The 26893-nt window shown below is 52.8% G+C and overlaps 1 protein-coding gene across 5 annotated transcripts in view; it reads left to right on the top strand.

Annotated features, from left to right (window-relative positions):
* The first annotated feature begins 2501 nt into the window (after positions 1 to 2501).
* TJP3 (tight junction protein 3) overlaps positions 2502 to 26893 on the top strand; it is a 30544-nt gene continuing 6152 nt past the window's right edge. The window contains exons 1-16 of one of the 5 annotated variants that reach the window (XM_019964468.2): positions 2502 to 2714; positions 4076 to 4144; positions 18248 to 18304; positions 18420 to 18529; positions 19202 to 19304; positions 19550 to 19898; positions 21214 to 21317; positions 22391 to 22501; positions 22825 to 22933; positions 23453 to 23511; positions 23701 to 23806; positions 23938 to 24004; positions 24224 to 24380; positions 25282 to 25390; positions 25530 to 25767; positions 26680 to 26891. In XM_019964468.2, the coding sequence (XP_019820027.2) occupies positions 18257 to 18304; positions 18420 to 18529; positions 19202 to 19304; positions 19550 to 19898; positions 21214 to 21317; positions 22391 to 22501; positions 22825 to 22933; positions 23453 to 23511; positions 23701 to 23806; positions 23938 to 24004; positions 24224 to 24380; positions 25282 to 25390; positions 25530 to 25767; positions 26680 to 26891 (1882 nt within the window). In that variant the 5' untranslated portion in view covers positions 2502 to 2714; positions 4076 to 4144; positions 18248 to 18256. Of the gene's footprint in view, positions 2715 to 4075; positions 4145 to 13181; positions 13369 to 13520; positions 13873 to 18247; positions 18305 to 18419; positions 18530 to 19201; positions 19305 to 19549; positions 19899 to 21213; positions 21318 to 22390; positions 22551 to 22824; positions 22934 to 23452; positions 23512 to 23700; positions 23807 to 23937; positions 24005 to 24223; positions 24381 to 25281; positions 25391 to 25529; positions 25768 to 26679; positions 26892 to 26893 lie in introns of those variants that run through there. The other 4 variants (XM_019964467.2, XM_019964466.2, XM_019964469.2 and 1 more) reach the window with 4 other exon arrangements.

Genomic DNA, 26893 nt, shown 5'->3' with positions numbered 1-26893 from the left:
GGCATTTAAAGTTTTCTAAGAATGCTCAAACTCCCGCACAATTGCACTCATCACACACGCTAGTAAAGTAATGCTCAAAATTCTCCAAGCCAGGCTTCAGCAATATGTGAACCGTGAACTTCCAGATGTTCAAGCTGGTTTTAGAAAAGGCAGAGGAACCAGAGATCAAATTGCCAACATCCGCTGGATCATGGAAAAAGCAAGAGAGTTCCAGAAAAACATCTATTTCTGCTTTATTGACTATGCCAAAGCCTTTGACTGTGTGGATCACAATAAACTGTGGAAAATTCTGAAAGAGGTGGGAATACCAGACCACCTGATCTGCCTCTTGAGAAATCTGTATGCAGGTCAGGAAGCAAGAGTTAGAACTGGACATGGAACAACAGACTGGTTCCAAATAGGAAAAGGAGTACGTCAAGGCTGTATATTGTCACCCTGCTTATTTAACTTATATGCAGAGTACATCATGAGAAACGCTGGGCTGGAGGAAGTACAAGCTGGAATCAAGATTGCCAGGAAAAATATCAATAACCTCAGATATGCAGATGACACCACCCTTATGGCAGAAAGTGAAGAGGAACTCAAAAGCCTCTTGATGAAAGTGAAAGTGGAGAGTGAAAAAGTTGGCGTAAAGCTCAACATTCAGAAAACGAAGATCATGGCATCCGGTCCCACCACTTCATGGGAAATAGATGGGGAAACAGTGGAAACAGTGTCAGACTTTATTTTTCTGGGCTCCAAAATCACTACAGATGGTGACTCCAGCCATGAAATTAAAAGACGCTTACTCCTTGGAAGGAAAGTGATGACCAACCTAGATAGCATATTCAAAAGCAGAGACATTACTTTGCCAACAAAGGTTCGTCTAGTCAAGGCTATGGTTTTTCCTGTGGTCATGTATGGATGTGAGAGTTGGACTGTGAAGAAGGCTGAGTGCCGAAGAATTGATGCTTTTGAACTGTGGTGTTGGAGAAGACTCTTGAGAGTCCCTTGGACTGCAAGGAGATCCAACCGGTCCATTCTGAAGGAGATCAGCCCTGGGATTTCTTTGGAAGGAATGATGCTAAAGCTGAAACTCCAGTACTTTGGCCACCTCATGCGAAGAGTTGACTCATTGAAGAAGACTCTGATGCTGGGAGGGAGTGGGGGCAGGAGGAGAAGGGGACGACAGAGGATGAGATGGCTGGATGGCATCCTCTGACTCGATGGACGTGAGTCTGAGTGAACTCCGGGAGTTGGTGATGGACAGGGAGGCCTGGCGTGCTGCGATTCATGGGGTCGCAAAGAGTCGGACACGACTGAGCGACTAAACTGAACTGAGCGACCACATTCTTAAGAAATTTTAAAAACCTGGGACTTCCCTGGTGGTCCAGTGGTTAAGACTCTACACTTCCAATGTAGGGGGTGTGGGTTTCATCCCATGGTCAGGGAACTAAGATCCAACATACCATGGGGCATGTCCAAAAATAAATAAAAATAAAACAAGCAGGTGACATTACTTTTAACAATATATTTCATTTAACCCAGTACATTCAAAACCATTGTCATCTCTACAAGGAATCGATGTGTAAAACTAATGAACTATTTTAGGTTCTTTTCTGCAGAGCAGCTCTTCCAAATCCTGTGTGTATCTCACCCAGCTCTCATTCATTCAGACCAGCCACCTGTGGGTGGAGATTAGAAAGTGCTGCCCTACTGTGTGCCCAGCAAAGCTCTGAGCACTTTATGGACCAACATTCGTTCAGTTACTCAAGCAAACAGCCCTAGGAGCAGAGGCCAGTGTTGTTTCCATTTTTGAACATTTTGTGCTTGCTGGTTTTTATTGTAGGATAGCTGCTATCCAGTGTTTCATGTTGTTTCTTTTTTTTGGGGGGGGGGTGATTTTTTTGTTTTGGCCGCAAGGTGTGGCACCTGGGATTCTAGTTCCCTGACCAGAGATCCAACCCATCACCCCCTGTATTGGGAGCACAGTCTTAACCACCGGACTGCCAGGGAAGTCTCTGTTCCCATTTTTTGAGGAGAAGAAACTGAGGGGGCCCCGGTGACTTGCCCAAAGCTGCCCAGCTGGGAAGTGATAGAAAATTCTCAGAGTAGGGATCCTGCCACTCATGTTGGGGTAGAGAAGCAGATTTTGTGCTTAGAGCCTCAGGAAGAGAAGGAGTGGTCCCTCCACCAGATGCGAGACAGTGCCTGGAGAAAGGCAGGGGGAGCGATGGGGGGGTGGGGGATGCGGACGCGGGGGTGCAGGGGGTGCGGGCGGGGGGCACGGGGGGGTACAGGCGGGGGTGCACCATTCATTCACTCAGTTCTGAATTTATTCTACCAGTGTCTTCCACCTGCCACATGGGCCCATCTCTTGCTGATGCCAAGGGCTTGGCGGTAGCCAGCGCAAGTTGGGTGGGACTGGGCATCCCTGGCCTCCGGGCGGTCAGGGGTTAAGGCCAGCAGATCCCACGTGAGCGCACCTTGCGACAGAACCACACACCCAACCAGGTCTCTCTCACTCTTGCCAGTCGGCTTGTGGTTGTCGCCCTGCTGGTTCCACCTGGCACGGGCCCGGCCAGTCTGTGGCCACCACAGAGAGGAGAAGTTGGGCAAACAAGTGGGCAAGCCAGAGCCCAAGCCTCAGGTCCCCTCCCTGCCCCCGATGCCAGGCGGACATCCAGGCCCTGACTGCTGCTGCCCGCCCAGAGGCCACCCAGCCTCCTAGACAGGTGAGTCCCCCAGCCCGATCGGCCTACCACCCCAAAGGTACTGTCCAAATGGGGCTCCCCCCACAAGGTCCTGGGCCCCCTGCCACCTCCCCCCACCACCAGGCTCCTGGGAAGGCAGGAAACCGACACTCCTGTGTGGGCATTTGACATAGTTTCTAAGGGATTATCTGGCCGGCAGTTACTGCCCCTGGCAGCCTGCCCAGGACGCCACAGCCACAGACTTCAGAGGGTCATTGTGGGCCCAGGCTCTTTCAGGGAGGCTGAGGGGGGTACCAGTTGGCCGCTGATTTCCCAAATTGAGGAGGGGAGGCTGGCAGGGAAGTGGCAGGTGAGACAAACTGGCACCTGGTTGGTATCTGGACCTCCTGGAACTTCTTAAGAGGCCCCCAAGTTTTCAGACAGTTGCATCTCATCTCCCCCCACCCCTGCTGCTGGAGCCGGGGGCGACAAGGGTCCTGGGGGAGGAGGGCTTATCTCCTTATCTCGATTTCTTCTCTGGCTGAAATCTTCCTATGGAGAAATGAAGCAATGAGTGGGTGGATGATGGCCACAAGAGTCTGCAGAGCAGACTGTGGGCAAGAAGCCACGATGGTTTCCAGGCAAAGGAAGATTAGACCCCCAAGAAGACAGAAGTCCCGTGGCAGGAGCTTTTCTGGGTCATTTTCTCCCAAAAAAGTGCAGGACAAAGAGTGCATCCTAGCCAGCCAAGTGTCTGATTGCACCTCAAAGCTCTTTGTCCGAGATGAAGAGGGCCCTCTGGGGCTCAGAATGCATGAGCGTCCCAGTTGCAGGGTACGGGGTGGGGGCGGCTGGCATTTGGAGTCACTCCTGGGAAACAGAGATGCTAAGATTCAGGGTCTGAGGAGTTAGGAGGGAATATACCTCTGCTGGGGTTTGGAGAGAGAAAACCCCATGGCATCAGAGAGCTCTGACTTCAGTTTTCCACTCTGTGAAATGGGTATAGAGACACCATGTCACAGGGCTGCTGAAAATAGCATATGGTAGAGCACGTAATAAATTCCCAATCACGCAAGGGGCAGGGTAAACTGCCCCCCCAAAATCAGAATGCCAGACCAGCGGCAGCATCTCATTGCCTTCCTGTTTTGCAGAGGTCAAATCCAGGCTCAGAGAGGGGCAGCCACCTGCCCTGGGCTGCACAGGAAAGTACGGTTGTCAGCCTGATAGGAGTGAAAATGTGGAGAGCGGGGGAGGGGTGGGGGCTGCCTAAGCCCCCCTACCAGCCAACACCCCAGTTTCAGCATCTTGTTAGAGTCCTCCCTCCCTGGCTCAGGGCTTCCTTGTGGCCCCGGTTCTGAGGAAAGTCCACTGCGGGAGTCTGGGTTCCTGTTCTTCCTCCTCAGGTCTGGCCTGGTGCCAGGGAAGCTGTGTTTGCTCAAGGTGGAGCCTGACACCCTTTGGAATGGGCTGAGGTTAGCCGGGATCAGGACTGGGAGGAGGGGCTGCCCAGGGAATGAACCTGCATTTAAGGAGCACCCACTACTGTGTGCTGTGTCCCCGGCCTTGGGGATTCAGGGGGCAATCAAGAGAAACAAAGAGCCCTGCTCTTGTGGGGCTTGTGTTTCGGTGGAGGAAGACAGACAAGAAACAAGAGACAATGAGGAAGTAAACTATATCCTGGGTTAGAAGAGGGTCAGTATTACAGAAAAAGAAAAAAATGAAAGAGGTACAGCTGCTGCTGCTGCTAAGTCACTTCAGTCATGTCCGACTCTGTGCGACACCATAGACGGCAGCCCACCAGGCTCCTCTATCCCTGGGATTCTCCAGGCAAGAACACTGGAGTGGGTTGCCATTTCCTTCTCCAATGCACTTCAGTCGTGTCCTACTCTGTGCAACCCCATGGACAGCAGCCCACCAGGCTCTTCTGTCCACAGAATTCTCTAGGCAAGAGTACTGGATTGGGTTGCAGGGATAGGAGTAAAACAGGCAGGGAGGTATTTCACAATCTTAAGTAGAAAGATCAGGGGAGAACTCGTTGCTTTTCAGTTGCTCCATTATGTCCGACTCTTTGTGACCCCATGGACCCCTGGCAGGATGCCAGGCTTCCTTGTCCTTCACTATCTCCTGGAGCTTGCTCAAACTTATGTCCATTGAGTCAGTGATGCCATCCAACCATCTTGTCTTCTGTTGCCCCATTCTCCTCCTGCCTTCAATCTTTCCCAGCATCAAGGTCTTTTCCAATGAGTCAGTTCCTAGAATCAGGTGGCCAGAGTATTGGAAGTTCAGCTTCAGCATCAGTCCTTCCAATGAATATTCAGGGTTGATTTCCTTTAGGATTGACTGGTTGGATCTCTTTGCAGTCCAAGGGACTCAAGAGTCGTCTCCATCACAATTTGAAAGCATCAGTTCTTCAGTGCTCAGGCTTCTTTATGGTTCAACTCTCACATCCATACATGACTATTGGAAAAACCACAGCTTTGTCGGCTCAGGGTGACAAAGTAATATCTCTGCTTTTTAATACGTTGTCTAGGTTTGTCATAGCTTTTCTTCCAAGGAACAGACGTCTTGTAATTTTGTGAACTCATTGAGAAGGGAACATTTGAGCAGAGACTTGAATGGAGTAGTTGGGGGAGGGGCATTCCAAGCGCAAAACACAGCCTGTGCAAAGGCCCTGGGGCAGGATTGTGCCTGGTAGAACAGCTGGGAGGCCTCTGTGGATGGACAGAGGGGAGAGAAAGAGACACGGGGGAAGGCCTGGAGGGGACGGGGCAGGTCCTGCAGGACATTGTGAGCCTCCGGAAGGACTTGGGCTTTTATGCTTTGAGAGGTGGGAGACCTGGAGAGCTGTGAGCAGAGGAGGGGTGGGGCCTGACTCTGGCGCTCACTGTTGCCATCTGGTGGCTGCTGCAGGGAGGACAGACTGTGGAGGGTGAGGGTGGAACCAGGGACCTGGAGGAGTGGACTCTGCTGGTCCAGGTGGGCGAGGATGGGGTGAACCAGGTGGAGGCTCAGAAGGAGAAAGAAGTGGGAGGATTCTGGACACATTTTAGGGAGAACTAAGAGCATTTGCTGACATATGAAAGACAGGGTTCAGGGTGATTAGGAAGAAAAGTGGGAAGAATGTTCTGGGACTTGAAGATGTTAACAGGTAAGAGGGAGTAGGTGGAAATTTCTTGAGGGAGGAGCCTTGGATGCTAGAGTGAAGGCTTTCAGTGTAATGGAGTAAGGGATTTTTTTTTTTTCAAAAAAATATAAAAGCATGACTATACTCTAATATAAAACAAACAAGGCCTTCCCTGGTGGTCCAGTGGCTAAGACTCCATGCTCCTGGTGCGGAGGGCCTGGGTTCGACCCCTGGTCAGTAAACTAGATCCCACATGCTGCAACTAAGACCTGGTGCAGCCAAATAAACAAAAATATATATTTAAAAATAAACAATGCTTTATGAGTTTACTTAACTCATTAATTAATATGTGAACTAATAAGATCTTACAGCTTGTTTAAAGGAGAGACTATTAAGAAAGAACACACACAGGCAATCAAGGCTGAAATGAAATAACAAATAGTTATAAAACTGGTCAATAACCACAGGACAATAATCAACAGTCTCCACAGGACAAAATTCATTTATATGTCTATGGACAAGAATCGTTTGCAATGTTACCAGTTTCCTGTAACTTTGCTGTTGTGAAGTCCTTAAGTTGTGTTTGATGCTTTTGCAACCCCATGGACTGTAGCCCTCCAGGCTCCACTGTCCATGGGATTTCCCAGGGGAGATACTGGAGGGGGTTGTCATTTCCTCTTCCAGGGGATCTTCCCAACCCAGGGATTGAATCTAAGTCTCCTGCATTGGCAGGTGGACTCTTTACCATTGAGCCTCCAGGGAAGCCATTCCTATAGTTTACAGGGATGTAAAATAATTTGAAGACCATAAGAAGCACAGATAACTAAGAAGAGTGCCAAGAGCCTGGCATTGATCAGATGCTCAATAAATATCCTTGACCAAAGGCTAGGGAACTGTGGAATGTTCTTGAGCTAAAGCCACAGCTTTTTAGCCACACGCTAATTGCTGACACTGTTCTGTTTATTTATTTCTTTTGGTCGAGACACACAACATGTGGGATATTTGTTCCCTGACCAGGGCTCAAACCCACATCCCCTACAGTGGAAGTTCAGAGCCTTAACCACTGGGCAGCCAGGGAAGTCCCTCAGACAATTACTGCATATCTGTTCTGAAAGTCTGTGAGCTCTACCTCTGCAGTGTCCTGAGTTCCTAGTATAGGGCCTGGTGTGCAGTGGGTGCTCCATAAAGAAATGAATAGCTCATGGGGAACCACCTAAGATTCTGAGCAGAGTAGAAAGACCAGTACTCTGCACTTCAGAAGGACGGATTCCAGCTGTGGCTGGCTCAGTCACAAAGCAGATAAGACCCCTAGCAAACTGGGGGTCACGAGGGACCTTTCATGGGACGTGGTGGGGGCAGCTGGCGGGGGCACAGGTGCAAAAGCCAGACAGGAGACAGGGATGCAGGTATCAGGGGTGTGGGTGCTTCCCTCAGCCATTGCACCAAAGGATGAAACCTCGAAGTTGACATTTCTGTGGGTGATCCCTGTCCAGCCCTGGGGGACACCATAATTCACTTCATTTTTTCCTACTAGGAGCTTATTTCCCTCCTCCTGACCCAAGTTGGGATGGAGCCACAGAGAGCCCAGGTGAACCTTTCTGTGCACCTGCTGTGTGCCAGCTGCTTTAGTTTGTGAACCTTCCCAATCACAGTGCTCACAGGCAGAAGCAGGTCCCACTATACAGATGAGAAAACTGAGGCTGGAGGCAGAGAGGCTGGGATTCACAACAGGCACTGCTCTGCCCCCTGCGGTGGGCCTCCTCGCACCCAGGAGGCAGGCGATCGGGGAACACACTCTGTGAGCCCCCCTGCAGCTGCCCCCAGAAGGGTCTTCACCCCCCTCCTTCCAACATCAAAGTGCTCTCCCCAGGGTGCTCCAGCGCCCTCACGGTGCCAACTGCTGGGACATACCTCAGTGCTGTGAGCATCCACAAGCCGGCCGCACCCCAGAATCTGCCCTTCCTCCCATGCCCTCTGCCTGAACCCATAACCCCAGTCCAGGCACAAGGAAAGCACTGGACAAACCCCAAATGAGGAGTAGCGTGCAAAACCCCTGCCTGGTCTCCAGACTGGAAAGGCCCATGGAGCAAGGGGGAGTGGAGCCCGAGGAGATGTGTGGACCGGACATGCTGCGCGATGCTAAACGGGGTCCTGGGGCAGTAAAAGCTGAACGCAGCCTGGAGTGTAGTTAGCGGTGATGAGACTGTGGTTTCTTAGTTTTGGCAGGTACATCGTGGTCATGTAAAATGATGTTGCGAGAAACTGGGTGAGAGGCATAGGGGGACTCTCTGAATTACATCAGCTTTTCTGTCAATTTAAAAATGGTCCCGGAAGTTCCCTGTTGGTCCAGTGGTCAGGCCTCCCCTCTTTCATTGTCCGAGGACCTGGGTTCAATCCCTGGTCGGGGAACTAAGATCCCACTAGAGGCACGGCCAAAATTAAATAAATAAAATAAGATAAATTAAAAGGTCCAAAATAAAATGTCTTGGTTTTTTTGGCATCGCGGCTTGTGGAATCTTATTTCCCTGACCAGGGATTGAACCTGGGCCCTTGGGCAGTGAAAGCGCAGAGTCCTAGTCACTTGACCACCAGGGAATTCTCCCAAAATAAAACTTGATTTAAAATGTTTTTGGTTTTTTTTTGCAGGGCCTCTGGGTTTGGGCTCGCAGCTCCCCTAGGTTTGGCCCCGCCACTCAGTCTGTCGGCCTAGCAGTGGGCCACCAGAGGGCGCCAGTGGGCCCCTGAATCAGGCCCTGGCCCCTTCCTCGGCCATAGCCCTCCTCGGTCCCAACTTCCCTGGGGCCAGAAGCCCCTGTCTCCTCCCTGCCCTCCCCTCCTCCTTCTCTCTCCCTCACTCACTCTGTTCCAGTCACAAAGTCTTCCTCACTGTTCCTCCAACATTCTAGGCCCAGTCATGCCCCAGAGCCTTTGCACTGGCTGTCCACCCAGCTCTCCCATGGTGCCTCCCTTACCCCCTTCAGGTCTAGCTGTTACCTCCTCCCAGATCCCTCTCACTTAGGTCACTCCTGTTAATCTCAGTAACACCTCCTCAGAGAAGCCCTCCAGGAGTCCCCAGACCAGGTGTGTCTCTGTGCAGGTGCTCTCAGAAATCTAGATTGGACATTTTGTTTCTGCTACCTGAAGATTAGACCATCGTCTATCTTCCCTGAGGGCCCTGGGCTTCCTTTTGTTGTTGTCATTCAGTGACATATCTGACTCTTTGCAACCCCCTGGACTGCAGCACGCCAGGCTTCCCTGTCCTTTACTATCTCCTAGAATTTGCTCAAACTCATGTCTACTGAGTCGATGATGCCATCCAACTGTCTCATATTCTCCTCCTCCTGCTCTCAATCTTTCCCAGCATCAGGGTCTTTTCCAATGAGTCGGCTCTTTGTATCAGATGGCCAAAGTATTGGAGCTTCAACATTAGTCCTCCCAATGAATATTCAGGGTTGATTTCCTTTAGGATTGATTGATTTGATTGCCATGCTGTCCAAGGGACTCCCAAGAGTCTTTTCCAACACCACAGTTTGAAAGCATCAATTCTTCAGTGCTCAGCCTTCTTTAGGGCAGGGCTTGCGTAGGAACTGGGTGTACACAGTGGGCACTCAGTAATTGAATGAGCCAGCGCCCAGCCAGGTGGCTGAGCAGCTTCATTCTTGGGTTCTGGTCAGACCTGTTTGACCACAAATAACACCTCCGCCTCCTGCAGCCCAGCAAAGCAGCCTCCACCAGGGAGGCTTTAAGCCTCAGGCGTGAATGACCACCACTCCCTCCCTGCAGGTTCCCACCCTTCCTGATGGCCACCAATCAGGGAGACTTCAACCCTGTCCCCACCCTTTTTGAGCCTCAGTTTCCCCCTCTGGGGCTCAGAAGGGGCAGAGAAGGGTCATCCCCCAGGTTCCTAGTATCCTCCCCTCCCACAACATCACTTCAGGCCATGTGCACGCTGCCTCCTCCTGGTGGTAATCAGCACTGCAACTTCAGGCGGGAATTCCTTACCCCCTCACTTCCTCCTTCACCTGGTGCTTAACAAGGGCTTGAAATATTTTTTTGCATGAACGACTGAATAGGTGAGAACATGAATGCATGAATGACCCTCCCTCTGTGAGGCAGCACTGGAGGCACCTTTCTCCAAAGCCCCGAATTTGAGTACAGGTTATCTCATGGATACTGGGGAGCCGCTGAGTGTTCTTGAACAGGGAATGAAGTATGTGAGGTGGCTGAAGGAAGACCATGTATCTTGGGGTGGTTATCCCCCTTCTTAGAGGGCTTTAAAGTGGGGTTTCTGTACCTCAGCACTATTGACTTTTGGGACTGGATGTTTCTCTGGGGTGGGGCTGTCCTGGGCACTTGGCGGTGGTGAACAGCATCCCCGGCCTCTGTCCACTCTGTGCCAATAGGAGTGTGTGCATGCTCAGTTGTGTCCAACTCTTTGCGACCCCATGGACTGTAGCCTGTTGGGCTCCCTCTGTCCATGGGATTCTACAGGCAAGAATACTGGAATGGGTTGCCATTTCCCCCTCCAAGGGATCTTCCTGACCCAGGGATGGAACCTACATCTCCTGCATTGCCAGGTGGATTTTTTACCACTAAATCACCTGGGAAGCCCACTCAATGCCAACAGTGTCTACTAAACATGTCTTCAGATATTAAAGTGGGGTTTCAAGGGGGAGTGAGGGGTAAATCACCCTACATATAGAGTGAGGGGTGTGGCATCAAACAGAGCCAAACCCAGCTCTTCTAGTTGGGCCCACTACTTGACACGTCTGGTCTGTTTTCTCAGCTGCAAATGGGCACGTGGATACCTGTGTAACAGTGGTTGCAGCAAAGCTAACACTCCTTAAGCAGCCCGCTTGTCTGATTTTGCCAGACCTACATCCTAATCAGTAACTCCTCCCCAGTAATCGCAGCCACGAATTCCTTATACATGTGGGAGTAGAGAATTTATTTATGTTTTTTCCTGTAACTCATTAAAGCAAATATACATCTATTTTTTTTTTAAAGTTTGACCTTCTTTTACCTAAAATCATTTCATGTTTGGCCCAAGGTCACCCGCTGGTGGCCCAAGGTCACATCGGAAAAGGCTGAGGTTGGCTCAGATGGTAAAGAATCTGCCTGCAATGCAGGACACCTGGATTTGATCCCTGGGTTGAGATCTCCTGGAGAATGGAATGGCTACCCACTCCATTGTTGCCTGGAGAATTCCATGGACAGAGTAGCCTGGTGGGCTACAGTCCATGCGGTTGCAAACAGTCGGACATGACTGAGCAACTAACACTGATTTACTTATGAGGGTCCAAATACGTCCTTAGAAGGGGGCTCTTAAAAAGGGTTATTGCCTTGGAAGACTTTGGGCACCCTTGAGGGGTAAATTTTGGCTAACTGGGATCTTTAGTGTTTTGGGGAGAGGTGAGATATCAACCTTGGGGGCCTCAAAGGATTTGACTGTATTCTTGCACATTTGGCAAATTCTTATCCAACCTTCTTGTTGGGCTGGATGAATCACAAGCTGAAACTGAGATTGCCAAGAGAAATAGCAACAACCTCCGATAGGCAGATGACTCCACCCTTATGGCAGAAAGTGAAGAGGAACTAAAGAGCCTCTTGATGAAAGTGAAAAAGAAGAATGAAAAAGCTGGCTTAAAACTCAACATTCAAAAAACTAAGATGATGGCATCTGGTCCCATCACTTCATGACAAATAGATGGAGAAACAATGGAAACAGTGAGACTTTATTTTCTTGGATTCCAAAATTACTGCAGACAGTAACTGCAGCCATGAAATTAAAAGACACTCACTCCTTGGAAGAAAAGCTGTGATAAGCCTAGACAGTGTATCAAAAAGCAGAGATATCACTTTGCCAACAAAGGTCTGTATAGTCAAAGCTGATTTTTCCAGTAGACATGTATGGAAGTGAGAGTTGGACCATAAAGAAAAGCTGATCACAAACTGATGCTTTCAAACTGTGGTGCCAGAGAAGACTCTGGGGAGTCCCTTGGATTGCAGGGAGATCAAACCTGTCAGTGCTGATGGAAATCAACCCTGAATATTCAATGAAAGGACTGTTGCTGAAGCTGAAGCTCCAATACGTTGGCCACGTGATGAGAAGAACTGACTGATTGGAAAAAGTGCTGGGAAAGACTGAGGGCAAGAGAAGGGGATGACAGAGGACGAGATTGATGGACAGCATCATCGACTCAATGGACATGAGTTTGAGCAAACTCAGGGAGATGGTGAAGGACAGGGAAGCCTGGCATGCTGCACTCCATGGGGTGGCAAAAAGTCGGACACAACTTAGTGACTGACCAACAACAGGAATATTCAATCTTCTAAACCCCAGTGGCAATGCCCCCTCCCCCAGGAAGACTTCCCTGATCCCTAATTTTCCCCTCTGCCTCCCCTCTTCCCACAATCTGGAGCTTCTTTCTGCCCAGTCTTGATTGGGTGAGGCTGGGAAGGGGTGTCTATGCCCAGATTTGCCCCTTCAACCTTGACCTGGGTGGGACAAGGAAACAGTTGAGCCTCAGGCTCTATTTTTTTTAAGCAAGAAGGAATGTGAGGGCAGAGCCAATGGTGGCTCCACCTACCCAGGTGACTTTCTCCCTTCCACACCCCCAGGTAGAGGGTTTCCGGCTCTGGTCCAATTATTCCTAGACAGGTCCCTTGAGGGTGAGTCAAGGGGTGGAGAAAGAAGCATGACCTTTACTCCAAGAATCTTAAAGAATTTCCTTGTCCTCGCTGAGCGCCCTTCCCAGCTGGGGACCCAACCCAGGGCCAGGTGTGAAGACAGGCTGAAAACACTGGATTCTGGCCAGGCCCAGAGGTGACCGCTGTGCACCTTCTGGATCCTCCACTGTAGGGGACATCAAAAGGGAAGTCTCATATCAGCCTACACCTTCAGAAAGTCCATACCCCTCACCCCACCCCAGGTTTCTCTGGGCCTCAGTTTCCTCTCTAAAATAAACTCCCAAAAATCAAAAAATCAAATAAAATCGGGTGAACTTGCTGAAGATGAGGTGACCGAGAAAGATCAGCCCTACTCTTGGGAGGTCTCTGAACCTTGGCTAGCTCCTAATCATAACACGTCTCTCTACAGAATCTCAACACGCATTGGTTTTCCTGGATGGAAAACCTTCCAAAGCGCAGGCTCCGTTCCAAACACGGCTTTAATCCCTGCCTGGTCTTCCTTGCAGCCTCTCCGGGCAGGTCTCCAACCCGGCCGCCGGCTAGTGCGCAGCTGGGCGGAAAACACGGCCTGGAATTCCCACCACAGGGCCTGGATCCTGTATTGGGAGGGGTGGCAGGGTGTGAGCGAAGGCGGCCTTGGCGGCGTCCCGGAGGCGTGTCGGGGACAGAGGCGGGGCCGGGAGGGGACTCAGAGGAGGAAGAGGTGCAGGTGCAGCCCTGGCGGCGGAGCGGGCGGGAGGAGGGCAAGTGCTGGACACCTGCTTCGCCGCGACCCTCCCCAGCCGCCAGGGTGGGGTCCAGTTTTGACTGTTTCTAGGCCCCCCGCCCTGGGCCAGAGGCGCTGGACAGCCCCCAGGGTGGACTATGGCGGTGAGATTCCAGGCGAGTAGCCCGCGGAGGGCTGGAGAGGGAAGGGGACCGAGGTGGGGTCGGGGCTGGGACCGGGACCCGGGACCCCAGATTACCCCTTTCTTAGGTAACAGATGGGGAAATTGAGGCCCAGGAGAATGTGGAGGCTAGCACGGGGAGAGTGTCTGCGCCCACTGGCCTCCAGCGTGCCTCCGGGGGCTCCCTCTGCCCCGGGTCTGCTTCCCTTAACAGATAGCGTTCGTGTGTGTACTAAGTCGCTTCAGTCATGTGTGACTGTTTGCAACCCAGTGGACGGTAGCCCGCCAGGCTCCTCTGTCCCATGCTCCTCCAGGGGATCTTTCCGACCCAGGGATGGAACCCGCGTCTCTTCTGTCTCTTGTATAGGCAGTCGGGATGTTTACCACCAGCGCCACCTGGGAAGTCCCTTAGCAGGCCAACCGGTGTTCAAATTCCGATTTTTCTGTGTAACTTTGAGCCAGCCAGTGAGTCCACGCCTTTGAGAACCTCGTCTATAAAGTGGGTGATGGTCACTTTATAGAAGGGCGTGGGGAGGATCCTAGGAGGGGGGGAAAATGCTCCTCGTACATAGTAGGTGTGCAGTTTCCCAGGGGGATGGGCCGAGTTGAGCTTGAGCACTAAGGGTGGGACGTAGGCAGGGACTATGTGGGCTGGAACGGCTTTGGCGAAGGCAGTGAGGCTGTGGAAGAGGAGATCACCATTTATTGAGTGTCTACTGTATACAGAGTTGTTAACTTGGGGGATCTGGCTTGAGAGTCCAGTTTTGCTGCATCGGGCAGGCCGATCGGGGCTGGGGCAGGGAATCCCCGTGGCCCTGTGGCGAGTGGGGTGTGCTTCGTTCTCCAGTGTTGGAGCTTGAACCGACTTTGTCACACCCACCCTTCTGCGTCTCAGGTCGGGCCCCAGAGGGGTAAACAGGTGAACAGGCTCAGGAGATCTGTGGCTGGCCCCAGGCCAGACCACCCGAGGCTCTAGGGCCGGGAAGTTCTTTCTCCTTCCAGGCAGCAAGCAGCAGCTCCCAGAATCCCGTCCTCAACTCGAGTATTTGTGGTCCCCTCCCCTCCCCCACTCCGACCCCCGCTGTGGTTCCCAGAGGTGGGGGCGGGGAGGGGGAGAGTGATCAGCAGCCTGGCAACCACGTGCCTGGGCCGGTGTGACTCGGTAAGCCCAGTCCCCTCCGGAGGCCTCTAGTCTCCGGTGTTTTTGTCCCGCGCGTGGCAAGGGGCGGGGATGTAGGCGCGGGCTCCGCCCCCTCGGAGCTCACCTGGAGGGGGGCGGGGCTGAGGAGGCCAGGAACTCTGGACGTACCTGCAGGTGGTGGTTGTTCAGGCGCTAAGTCGTGTCTTACTCTTTGCGACCCTGTGGACTGCAGCACATCAGGCTCCTCTGTCCTCCACTATCTCCCAGAGAACCTGGTGGAGTTCCTGGGAAAATCAGCCTTTTATTCTACCATTAGTGCATTCCGCAAACTCCCCACACACGCTGTCCTGTGGGGACAATGATGGGGTCCCAGGACCCCCAACCCTGACTACCAGGAATCCCCAGACTCAGGGGTTTAAGGGAGACAGGTGGACTGGGACCTCCCAGGCCTCAATAATCAGAGGCAAGAAATGTATGTGTCTTGGGGGGGCGTTGAGGACTTATTTCCTGAAGGAAGAGACACTGCCCCTGGGGCTGTGAAGGATGAATAGGAGTTTGCCAGGGAGTACAGCATGTGTAAAAGCCTGGAAGGGAGGCTGATTGGTGGACCAATCAGCAAAGTACCCAGAGAGACAGCCCCGCCTAGCCTTCACACCCAAGAAGAAAGATCAGAAAATCACAAATTGATGATTAAACAGGGTAATTGAAGATGGTTTTGGAAGCCATGAGTAAAACCTAATCAATAGAGCAGAGGAGTGGTAGCATGCCAGCCAGAGAAGATTGGCTAGTCTGGGAGGTCTTCCTGGGGAGGTGGCTTTTAAGCTGAGACCCAAGTGTCAGGGGACAGCTGTATGCATGTTGGGAGGGTGTCCAGGCACAGGAGTCAGCCGGGGAAAGGTTGGGGGTGAACTAAGCTGAGGTGGGCTGCGGGGTTCGGTGTGACCCTATGGGTGTCAGAGAGCCTGCCAGTATCCGTGGAGGCGAACCTGCACGAGCCAGAACAAGCCATGGCCACCTGCGCCTGCCCCCTGAGGGCTGTGATTCCCTGGGGGCTGATTCTTAAAATAGAGCCAGGAACTCAAAATGCAAGGGGATCATTTAATGACACCAAACATAAAATCAGAGCAAGTGAAAAGATTTAGTTCCGAAAAATGTTTAGAAGGGGAAAAAAAAAAAAGAACAGAAGGGTGCTGGGACCAGGTGGTTGAGAGCAAAGGCGTGGGACAGACTGCCAGGGTTCACGTAGTGCTGTGTGACCTCTAGTACGTTACTGAACCTCTCTGGGCCTCCTTTTCCTCCCCTGTGAAGCAGGAAGGCAGGAATAGAAGCAGAGCCGCTTCCTGAGGTCACTCAGGAGTAAAGGAATGGGTACTGCATAGTGCTCGCTGGCAGCTCATGAAATAGTGTTGCTTATTAATGTTACACAGAGGAGAAAGATCATTATTATTACTTCTCACTACAACCACTGCCGTCCCTCCAGAGGCTCCTACTGCTATTTGTGGGAGACTCCAGGCCCCCTTCTCACACCTCAGCGCTGAAAGATGGGGCAGCGGGGGTGAGGGAGGTACCCATTGTACAGATGGGGAAGATGAGGCTGGAGAAGTACCACCACAGCCAGTCAAGTGCACACTGAAGGATTTGAATCTTGGTGGTGCAAAGCAGACCCAGCTCCCAGGAGGGCTCATGACGCCCCGCCCTTGGCTTTGTTTCCCTCTTCTCCTAGGGCCTCCTACCTCCCTGGAGCCTGGAATGCTGCTCTCCCAGGAACCTCTAAGAAAAGGCAGGGAAACACCACACACTGCACAGGGAATCCCCCCACACCTGCTATGCTGTGTGGGGAGGGGGCATCATTTCTACAAGGCCCCCCAGGGGCAGCAGCACGTCCAGATAGAAGTAAGGGATAGGTGTGGGCCACATACCCCCTTCTGTTGGCTGCGTGACTTCTATTCCCAAAGCCTCTGATCTCCTCTGTACCCTGGACTTGAAAATAACAGAAGCCACGCCTCTCCACCCCTACGCTCCAATTGCTCTGTTGTCTTGGCAAGTGACTTTCCCTCTCTGGACCCAGCTTTCCTCATCTGTGATTGTTGTTCAGTCGCTCAGTCGTGTCTGATTCTTTGCAGCCCCATGGACTGCAAGTATGCCAGGCTTCCCTGTCCTTCACCATCTCCCAGAACTTGCTCAAACTCATGTCCATTGAATTGGTGATGTCATCCCACCATCTCATCCTCTGTCGTCCCCTTCTCCTCCTGCCTTCGATCTTCCCCAGCATCAGGGTCTTTTCCAATGAGTCAGCCCTTCGCATCAGGTGGCCAAAGTATTGGAGCTTCAACTTCAGCATCAATCCTTCCAATGAATATTCAGGGTTGATTTCCTTTAGGATTGACTGGTTTGATCTCCTTGCAGTCCAAGGGATTCTCAAGAGTCTTCTCCAAACAGTTCAAAAGCATCAATTCTTCGGCATTCAGCCTTCTTTATGATCCAACTCTCACATCCATACATGACTACTGGAAAAAAATCATATAACAGATGAATAATAGACTATCTGTTAACAGAACACCTGTTAGTGAGCAGATTAAATGAGATCTTACTGCAAAGAGCCTGGCGCAAAGGAAGCACTTCATTTAATCATTCCATAGATAGAATCCGAGGCAGATAAAAATCTCTGCCCTCCGAAGCAGACATTCTAGAGGGAGAAATACAGTGACCAGATTTTTAAAATTCAGAGAATGTCAAGGGATCACAGGTTCTGTGAACTGGGAATCTGGATGAGGTGGATAAACTGGTCTGTTGTGGGGTGAGGAGGGGCCGGTTGCAGACTGGGTGGCTGGGAGAAGGAAGTGAGGGAGGAAGCCAGGTAGAGATCTGGTGGACGAGAGTTTCAGGCAGAGGAGAAAGTGTGTACAAAGGTCCTGGGGCAGGACCGGGCCTGGCGTGTTGGAGGAATGGCGAGGAGGCCTGCGGGTCTGGAGCAGAGTGAGTCCCTTGTGCCTGTGGGCTTTGCTCGATGCCCACTAGGCATCGAGTCAGATCTCCCAGAGGGAAAGCAACAAGGACTTGCCCCTTCTCTATTTCCATTACAGTTCAGCACCATTAACATCTGGGAAAGGATCATTTTTCTTTTTTTTTTCTGTATTTCTTGTTGCTCTGGGTCTTTGTTGCTATGCGCGGGTTTTCTCTAGTTGCGGCAATCAGGGGCTGTTCATTGTGCTGCACGGGCTTCCCACTGAGGTGTCTTCTCTTGTTGCAGAGCACAGGCTCTAGATGCATGGGCTCAGTAGTTGTAGTGCACGAGCTTAGTTGCTCCCCATGGCATATGGAATCTTCCTGGACCAGGGATCAAACCCATGTCCCCTGCATTGGCAGGCGAATTCTTATCCACTGTACCACCAGGGAAGCCCATGGATGATTCTTTATGGTGGGGTCTGTCCTGTGCACTGAAGGAATTTGAGAAGCATCCCTAGCCCCCTCCCACTCGATGCCAGGAGCACACCCAGTTGTGACAACCACAGATGATCCCAGATACCACACAGTGTCCCCTGGAGGAGGCAGAACAGTTCTGGGTTGAGAACCACTGACTTAAGTCCACTTTGCAGATGAAAAAACTGAGGTCTCAGGAGACATTGCAACCATCCCACAGGCTTGGGCCAGGAGAGTGTCAGAGCTAGGCTCCCCACCCAGGTATGGAGACCCCTGAATCCTCACAGCCACCTTCCCTGCCACCCCCCTCCAGGTGCTGGACATGGAGGAGCTGACCATCTGGGAACAGTACACTGCCACGATCAGCAAGGTGGGGCCTCCCTCTCCCTGCATGGGCGCCAACAAAAACAGTGGGCCGGTCCCCGTAGGATGGCCTTTGTCCCAGTGAAAAGCAGAATCGCGTTCTGTTTCTCATCCCCTCTCAGGACCCCCGCCGAGGCTTTGGCATCGCAATCTCTGGTGGCCGAGACCGGTCCGGTGGATCTGTGGTTGTGTCCGATGTGGTGCCTGGAGGGCCGGCTGAGGGCTGGCTACAGTGAGTGTCAAGGCAGCTGGGTTACAGGGGACAGGTGTGTCAAGAAGAGGGACCTATATGGTCCAGAGTCTGGAGGCTAAAATGTGCCTGGCACCTCCCAGCTCTGACAACACAGGACTGGAAGCTGGCAGCATGACTGACTGTGTTCTCGGGGTTATGGTAGCCCTGGAACGCTCCTGGAACAAATATCCTAGAAACCTCTTTTTGGCTGGAGGGAGAGTGACCCAGTATCCTGAGGTCTTGGGGGCAGGAGGCTCCTGGGAGTTATTTTGGGGAAAATGGTTCTTGGGCCCGAGTGGTTGACAGGTGATGTGATACTCAGAATCGGGGGCCAGCTTCAGAGAGAAATAGAGTGTGAAACAGAGAGAGAAGGGAAGAAAAGCATGAAGAGGGGGGCCTAGAGAAAAAAGTAAGGCGGTATGGAGATGCCAGCCGCAATTGCCGTTTCTGTTCTACAATTGCATTTCATTATTATGTGGGTTCTTTGATCAGCCCCACTTTACAGATGAGGAAACTGAGGCCCAGAAGGTTGTCTTTGTGAGCCTGGGGACACTGATGGTTTGGAACCAGGCCTTGTAGAGCTGGGGGTACCTGCCAGGGGCCCTCAGGGAAGGCCTGGGGAGAGGGGCTCCCAGCAAGGCCTCCTCCCTGAGACCTGGCCTTCTCCCTCAGGACAGGGGACCAGATTGTCATGGTGAATGGGGTCTCCATGGAGAGTGTTACCTCCACCTTCGCCATTCAGATACTCAAGACCTGCACAAAGATGGCCAACATTGTGAGTGGGAGGGGCAGCTCCTGCCAGCAGCACCTCTGTCCTGGCTGAGTCCCCCACCCCATCCCCAATCCCCGATCATGCTGCCCATGGGCAAATGAATAAGCTTCCCCCAAGCCAATGGAATTGTGTCCCCATTTCATAGCTTGGATGTTGAGGCTCAGAGGGACCAGAGTCCCCCAGGGCTGCCCAGGGGATGGGCCAGAGCCTTGAACTGGCCCCCCACCCATCTTTGCCTCCCTTAACAGACGGTGAAGCGTCCCCGGAAAGTCCAGGTGCCTGCCACCAAGGTCACTTCTGCCCCGGGACACCAGGACTCAGATGAGGAAGACAGGCTGCGGCGTTTGGAGGAGGCTGACCACGGCCGGGGCTACGAGGGGGACACGTCTAGCGGCTCTGGCCGCTCCTGGGGCGAGCGCTCCCGTCGGCCAAGAGCAGGTCGCCGGAGCCGGGCCAGCAGCCGCGGGCGCAGGAGCCCAGGTGGCGGCTCCGAGGCCAACGGGCTGGCCCTGGTGTCCGGCTTCAAGCGGCTGCCACGGCAGGACGTGCAAATGCGGCCCGTGAAGTCCGTGCTGGTGCGGAAGAGAGAGAGTGATGGTGAGCCTTAGGGCTATGTTGTCGGCAGGGGGTCTTGGAATCCCTGGGAAAGGGCCTCGTTGCTGCCCTGACATTTGGTCGCGCGTGGTGTGTGCTCAGCAGAATAACAGCCCCCAAAGATGTCCACGCCCTATCCCAGGACCTGTGGACGTGTCATCTCACGGGGCAGAGGGGACTCTGCAGGTGCAATTAAGCTAGGCCCCTGAGATGGGGACGACCCTACATTCCCTGGGGACCCAGTGTCTTCACAGTGTCCTTATAAGAGGGAGGGGGAGAATCAGAGGCAGAGAGAGACGGGAGATGCTGAGCTGCTGGCTGTGAGGGTGGAGGGAGGGGCCGCAAGCCAGGTGGTGCCTCGAAGCTGGGAAAGGCAGGAGCCAGTGCTCCCTGGGAGCCTCTGGAGGGATCAGCCCTGCCCACACCTGAATTAAGTCCCATGAGGCCCATTTCAAACTGTGAGATAAATCTGTGTGTATTATACGCACTAAATTTGTGGCATGTTCTTAGAGAAACAGGAAGCTCACACATCATGACATCAGTAGATTGTCAAGGTGTTCATAGGTAGAGAACAGTAGACCTTTACCTCTACAGAGGTAAAGAGACATGACCTCTCACTCCCTCTTGATTCAAGGACAGAATCATGATCTCGGAATTATGGTTACGATGTGACAAATGGCACTGGGACCTCTACCCCACATCATAATTTTAATACTCCTGAAAATGTTCGTTGTGATCTCATTGAATATTGGGGATTGTGACCCCGAAGCCCTTTTGGTGTTGTCATCAGGGTGTCTGGAAGGGACAGCCCGGGCTCTGCCCTTTCTCAGGTGCCTACTGCCAACCACCATGCAATGACATCAGAATCCCTGCCGCAGGGCATTTGCACAGACCATTTCCCACCTGAAACAACCTTCCCAAGACCCTTGCAGGGTTTGCTCCCTTGCTTCATCTGAGACCTGGCTCAGACATCACCCCTGTAGAGAGGCTGTCCCCCGACCACCTCGTCCCAAATGGCTTCCCCCCTTCCCACCAAGGCCACTTCCCCACCTCCCTGATTTCTCCATCTTCCCAGCTCTTGGCACCACCTGGTGCTCGTGTGTTGCATCTCCAGCTATGGGGCACCAGGTCTGCTGTCACCTGCTGACAGATACCTGAGGTGGAGAATGCCCGCTGGAAATGCTGAAGCTTGCCCCGTCCCCTTAGGACAGCAGCCGGGAAGGCAGGGTGGTAGAGAGCAGGTGAAAAGGCTGGGATCTGAGAGCCCCTGGCAGCCTAGACCCCAGGCCCTGCCTCAGTTTTCCGCCTCCTCCCACAGATTTTGGGGTCAAACTGGGCAGTCAGATCTTCATCAAGCACATCACAGATTCGGGCCTGGCTGCCCAGAACAGTGGGCTTCAGGAAGGAGACCTCATCCTCCAGGTAAGCCCAGGCTTCCCATTAGAGGCAGGGAGACCAGGGCCAGAGAGTAACAGTGCTACCAAGACACCCAGTAAGGTCAGCAGAGCTGAACCACTTGCCGGCTGCATTGTTACCTATTTTCCAAAGGTTGGAGATGGCTATGCAGGATTTTCCGCCCTTTCCCCTATCTGCTGCTAATCCATTGCCAAATGTTGGTTTCTAGTACTCCCTTTGGGTTGTCTGTTTCTAGTATCCTCAGAATCACATGGCCAGCTGGCTACAGCACTGATTCGTGGACCTGCCTTAGGTGCCTGGATACTAGTGATCCAGAAACCAGGCTGCAAGGGGCAGCTCTGCCTTAAGAGTTCATTTCCTTCTAGACTCCTCCCCTGAAAATCTGTTTCTAGTGATTCCTGATGTTTGATTTCCAAATCATTTCTGGTTGATTGTTTCTAAACTCTTCTCAGAGTTGTCTGTTTCTAGTGACCCTGAGTGTTTCTAGTGGCTTAGGGCTGACGCTTAGAGCTTGGAGGTGGGGGGTGGCTAGAAACTCACAATCGCAAGGGTTACTGAAAACGGACATTCCCAAGAGGAAATGTTAGAAATGGATTCCTGGTGAGTTGAGATGACATTAAACCCTCCCTAGGAATTGTGCATTTCCAGTCTACTTCCGGATGTCTGTTTCTAGCACCTCCTAGAGATCATCTGTTTCTAGTATTTAAGTATTTACTCCCTCACCCCCAATTAGGGTTGTCTCTATTATTACTCCTGTAATATCTGTAATATCTAATATCTGTTCCCCGTGTCTCCTGAGAAATTTCCCTCTCTGGGGAGATGAGAGAGTCAGTCCATTTTTAATTTTTCCCTAGCATCCCCCACCCCTCTTAGAAAACTGTTTCTAGAATTCTTCCAGAGGTCAGTTCTCGGCATAGTATCCTCTCACAGAAGGAATGCTATCATTTTCTCTTGAGAATGTCTGTTTTTAGTAACCCCTGAGAGTTGTGTGTTTGTAGTCCCCCCACCAAAATATCTGTTTCTAGTGTCCCCTATCTCTCGTGAACTTGCTTCCTCTCTCCTCTCCTGATTCCTTTTAGATCAACGGGGTGTCCAGTGAGAATCTGTCGCTGAGTGACACACGCCAACTGATTGAGAAATCGGAAGGGAAACTGACTCTGCTGGTGCTCAGGGACCGAGGCCAGTTCCTGGTGAATATCCCTCCGGCCGTCAGTGACAGCGACAGCTCCCTCCTGGAGGGTGAGGGGCCCTGGGCAGGGAGGTTCGAACGGAGGGCCAGGGAAGCAGGCTGTGTCTGGCAGGGCCAAGCAGGGGTTGGTAAGCCTGGCCCTGAGAGGCTCAGAGAGGGACAGAAACTTGCCCAAGGCCACACAGCAAATCAGAGCTGGAGGTTCCCAGCTGAGCCTGACTCTGGTCTGGGCCCCTTTGCTTAGAGAGGCCTGATGTGCCCCTCCGTGAAATGGGTCCAGCCTGGGAGACCATGCCCATGGCTGAGACATGTTTTCCCCCACAGACATCTCAGACCTCGGCTCAGAACTGTCCCAGGCACCACCATCTCACATCCCACCGCCACCTCAGCATGGGCAGCAGAGTCCAGACACCAGCCGAACCAACTCCCCCGTGTATGTAACCCCATTGGCTAGGATGGCCAAATGAGAGGGGAACACGGGCATGTCTTTTCCCACATTGGGTAACCTTGAGGGTGCAGCCATGGTGGCCTGCCTGGAAGAGGTCTCTCCTGTCCATAGGAGGTTCCAAGATGTGGTCTAGGGCTATAGGCTTTTGGGGGTAGATAATCCCCTTCTAAGCTCCCTCCTATGGCTGTTGGTGGGAGGACTCAGACCCTCAGCAGGGGGGTCTCTCTAGAGGAGGGGACCACACAGGAGTAACAACCAGGGGTAGAGGTCACCTCAGTCCGTCTTAGAGGCCAGAGGACAGCCCATGCCAAGGTTCCAACTCTTACTTCATTATTGGCTCTTTAGGTCATTGACATGTCATAAGGAGCAGAGGGCCTGAGATCACACAGCTGCAGAGGGGCAGGACTAGAATTAAAACCCAAGTGCTGATAAATTCAAATTCTTGTAAAATTTGCTGCTCAACATCCACCCCCCAAACCCCACCCCAAATCTGTTCCCCACCAGGGAGAGCCACCGGCTTCCGCGGGAAAGTTCAGTGGATTCTAGGACCGCGTCAGAACCAGGTGAGCAGGGACTTCTTTGGTGGTCCAGTGGTTGAGACTCTGTGCTTCCAATGCAGGGGACTTGGGTTCAATCCCTGGTTGGGGAACCAAGATCCCACATGGCATAGCAGGAAAAAAAAAAAAAAGACATTTCAACAATGCTGACTTCTCATTTGGCATCAACAAATATATTTTTTTAAAACCAAACAGGTGAGCACCTCTGTGGTCAGTCTGAGCACCTCTCCTCTGGTTTTTCTGATATCAGCCAATGAGGCTGTGCCATGCAGAGTGTGGAAGGCTGGCATGGGCCTCAGAGGTCAGGGACAATTGCCCCGGAAGGAGCGGGGGTTGGGCAGCCACATTCCAAGGGGCAGGGATGCCCTACAGCAAAAGTTTGGCGGCTGGACCGGTCAGTGCACTTGGAGAAAACTGGCTGTTCCCTTTCAGACTCCCCGAGGCCAAGAAACTATGACATCTACAGGGTGCCCAGCGGTCAGAGTGTGGAGGACCACGGGTATGTGCCCCAAAAGAAAACTGAGGACCTGCACACGCCGGGGTGCCTCCCCGGTCCCCACCACCTGCCTTCCCGGGACACCCACGTGGGGCTGTTTGGGAGGTTCAGCTCCGAAGCTGGGAAGCTCACAGTCCACCTGACTCCGCCTCCCGCATGACTCCGCCTCTGCCTGCCCTGACTCCGCCTCCCACCTGACTCCGCCTCCGCCTCCCTGCGCAGGTACAGCCCAGACTCGCGTGTGGTCCGCTTCTTCAAGGGCACGAACATTGGGCTGCGGCTGGCCGGAGGCAATGACGTGGGCATCTTTGTATCCGGGGTTCAGGCGGGCAGCCCAGCTGACGGCCAGGGCATCCTGGAGGGAGATGAGATTCTGCAGGTGAGCGGGAGTTTTAGCTGGGGTGGCTGGCGGTGGGCGTTCTGGGTGGTCCCCGAGTCTGTTGCTGCCTGTGAGCCCTCCTCTTGGGCCTCCTTGGGGACTGGCAAGACCCTCAGAGACATTCAAATTTATGTGTGTGTGTATATATATATATATATATATATATATCTATATATATATATATATTGGCTGCTCTGCGTCTTCCTTTTTCTTGGGGATAGTTTTGGTCACCACCTCCTATACAATGTTACAAACCTCTGTCCATAGTGCTTCAGTCACTGCATCTGTCATATCTAATTCCGTGAATCTATTCGTCTCTTCCACTGAATAATCATAAAGGATTTGATTTAGGTCATACCTGAGTGGCTTAGTGATTTTCTCTACTTTCTTCAACTAAGGTCTGAACTTTGCAGTAAGGAGCTCATGATATGAGCCACAGTCAGCTCCTGGTCTTGTTTTTGCTGACTGTATAGAGCTTCTTTGCAGCATGTGGAATCTTCCCGGACCAGGGATCGAACTCTTGTCCCCTGCATTGGCAGGTGGATTCTTAACCACTGGACCATGAGAAGTCCTCGTTCGTGTTTCACCAAATTCCCACCAGTGTCCTGGTCCTGTCACAGCTGAGACCCCCCCGTTCCTATGTCTTGATGTTGAACACTCACTGAGACTTGGTTGTGCCTGAATTGATTATATTTCCCGTTTCCTGGTTTCCGGGTCAAACCTTCACAAGTGTGTGTGAAGCCTGGGTGCTACAAGGCAATGCCTCCATTGGAAAGCCATCCCCTAATCTCCAGGACTCTTGACAGCAACCCTGGAAGGGGAGGGTTGAGAGCTTTGTTGAGAGGAAGAGCTGGGATCTCTCACCCGGGGCATCGTCCCATCTGCACCCCATTCCTGGCAGGTGAATGATACCCCGTTCCAGAACCTGACCCGGGAGGAGGCTGTGAACTTCCTGTTGGGGCTGCCAGTTGGCGAGGAGGTGGAGCTGGTGACACAGCGCAAGCAGGACAGTGAGTGTGTGTGTATGTGTGTGTGTGAGAGAGAGAGAGAGAAAGGTGTGCGTGGCCCAGGGCTGAGTGCGATCCACAGTCAGGCCCTGGGGAGGGGTGGGGTCTGGGTCCCACCAGTTCACGGAGTCTCCCCATCCAGTCTTCCAGAAGATGGTGCGGTCTGGCTTGGGCGACTCCTTCTACATCCGCACGCACTTTGAGATGGAGCCCAGCCCGCCATCCGGCCTGGGCTTCACCCGCGGAGATGTCTTCCACGTGCTGGACACATTGTACCCTGGCCCCGGGCAGAGTCCCACCCGGGGAGGCCAGTGGCTGGCAGTGCGCATGGGGCGTGACCTCCGGGAGAAGGAGCGGGGCATCATCCCCAACCAGAGCAGGTGGGGACCAACCACGCACTGGAATAGGTTTAGCATCACTACTTAGCATCCCTGGTGGTGCACTCTGGAGAGCCCTGCAGAAGGCTCCAGCCAACCAGCAGCACTAGTATCAGTTTCCCGCAGCTGCTGTAACAAATTACCATAAACCTGTGGGCTTTGAGCAACATGCATTTATTTATCATCTCATGTTCTGGAGGTCCAAAGTCCGAAACGCATCTGATGGGGCTCAGTCGAGATGTGGGCAGGGCTGGGTCCTCCCGAGGCTCTAGGGGAGCATAAGCTCCTGCCTTTTCCAGCTGCTAGAGGCACCACCTCCCTGGCTCTCGGCCCCTCCCTCCATCCTCACAGCCAGCAGGGCGGCATCTCCTGTCTCTCTCTGCCTCTGACCCTCCCACCCCTCCCTTTTTTTTTTTTTTTAATTTATTTATTTTTGGCTGCACTGGGTCTTCCTTGCTGCACACGGGCTTTCTCTAGTTGCAGTGAGCGGGGTCTACTCTTGGCCACGGTGCTCGGGCTTCTTATTTCAGTGGCTTCTCTTGTTTTGGAGCGCAGACTCTTAGGGCACACAGGCTTCTGTAGTTGTGGTGCAGGGGCTTAGTTGCTGTGAGGTATTAGGATCTTCCTGGACCAGGGATTGAACCCGTGTCCCCTGCATTGGCAGGTGGATTCTTAACAACTGGACCACCAGGGAAGTATCTCCCCCCCGCTTTTATAAGGACCCTATGATGACACTGGGTCCCCCCAGGGAGCCAGGGTCGTCCCCATTTCAGGGGCCTTAAATTAATCCCTCCTGTAAAGTCTCCTTTGCCCACTGAGGTGACCCGTCCACACCGCCCCCTATTCAGGCCATGGACATCTTTGGGGCTGTCATGCTGGACTCTGGTGCTCACTTACCTCCTCCCTTCTCTCCAGGGCTGAGCAGCTGGCCAGTCTGGAGGCTGCTCAGCGGGCTGTGGGGGTCATACCTGGAGCCTCAGTGGGCTCCAACTCACGGGCCGAGTTCTGGCGGCTGCGGGGTCTTCGTCGGGGAGCCAAGAAGACCACCCATCGGAGCCGCGAGGATCTGTCAGCTCTGACCAAACAGGGTCACTACCCACCGTACGAGCGCGTGGTGCTGAGAGAAGGT

Source organism: Bos indicus, chromosome 7 (assembly GCF_029378745.1).
Source record: "Bos indicus isolate NIAB-ARS_2022 breed Sahiwal x Tharparkar chromosome 7, NIAB-ARS_B.indTharparkar_mat_pri_1.0, whole genome shotgun sequence".
NCBI lineage: Eukaryota > Metazoa > Chordata > Mammalia > Artiodactyla > Bovidae > Bos > Bos indicus.
The sequence above is the reverse complement of the archived record's forward strand: the minus strand, read 5'-3'. Positions and strand labels throughout refer to the sequence as shown.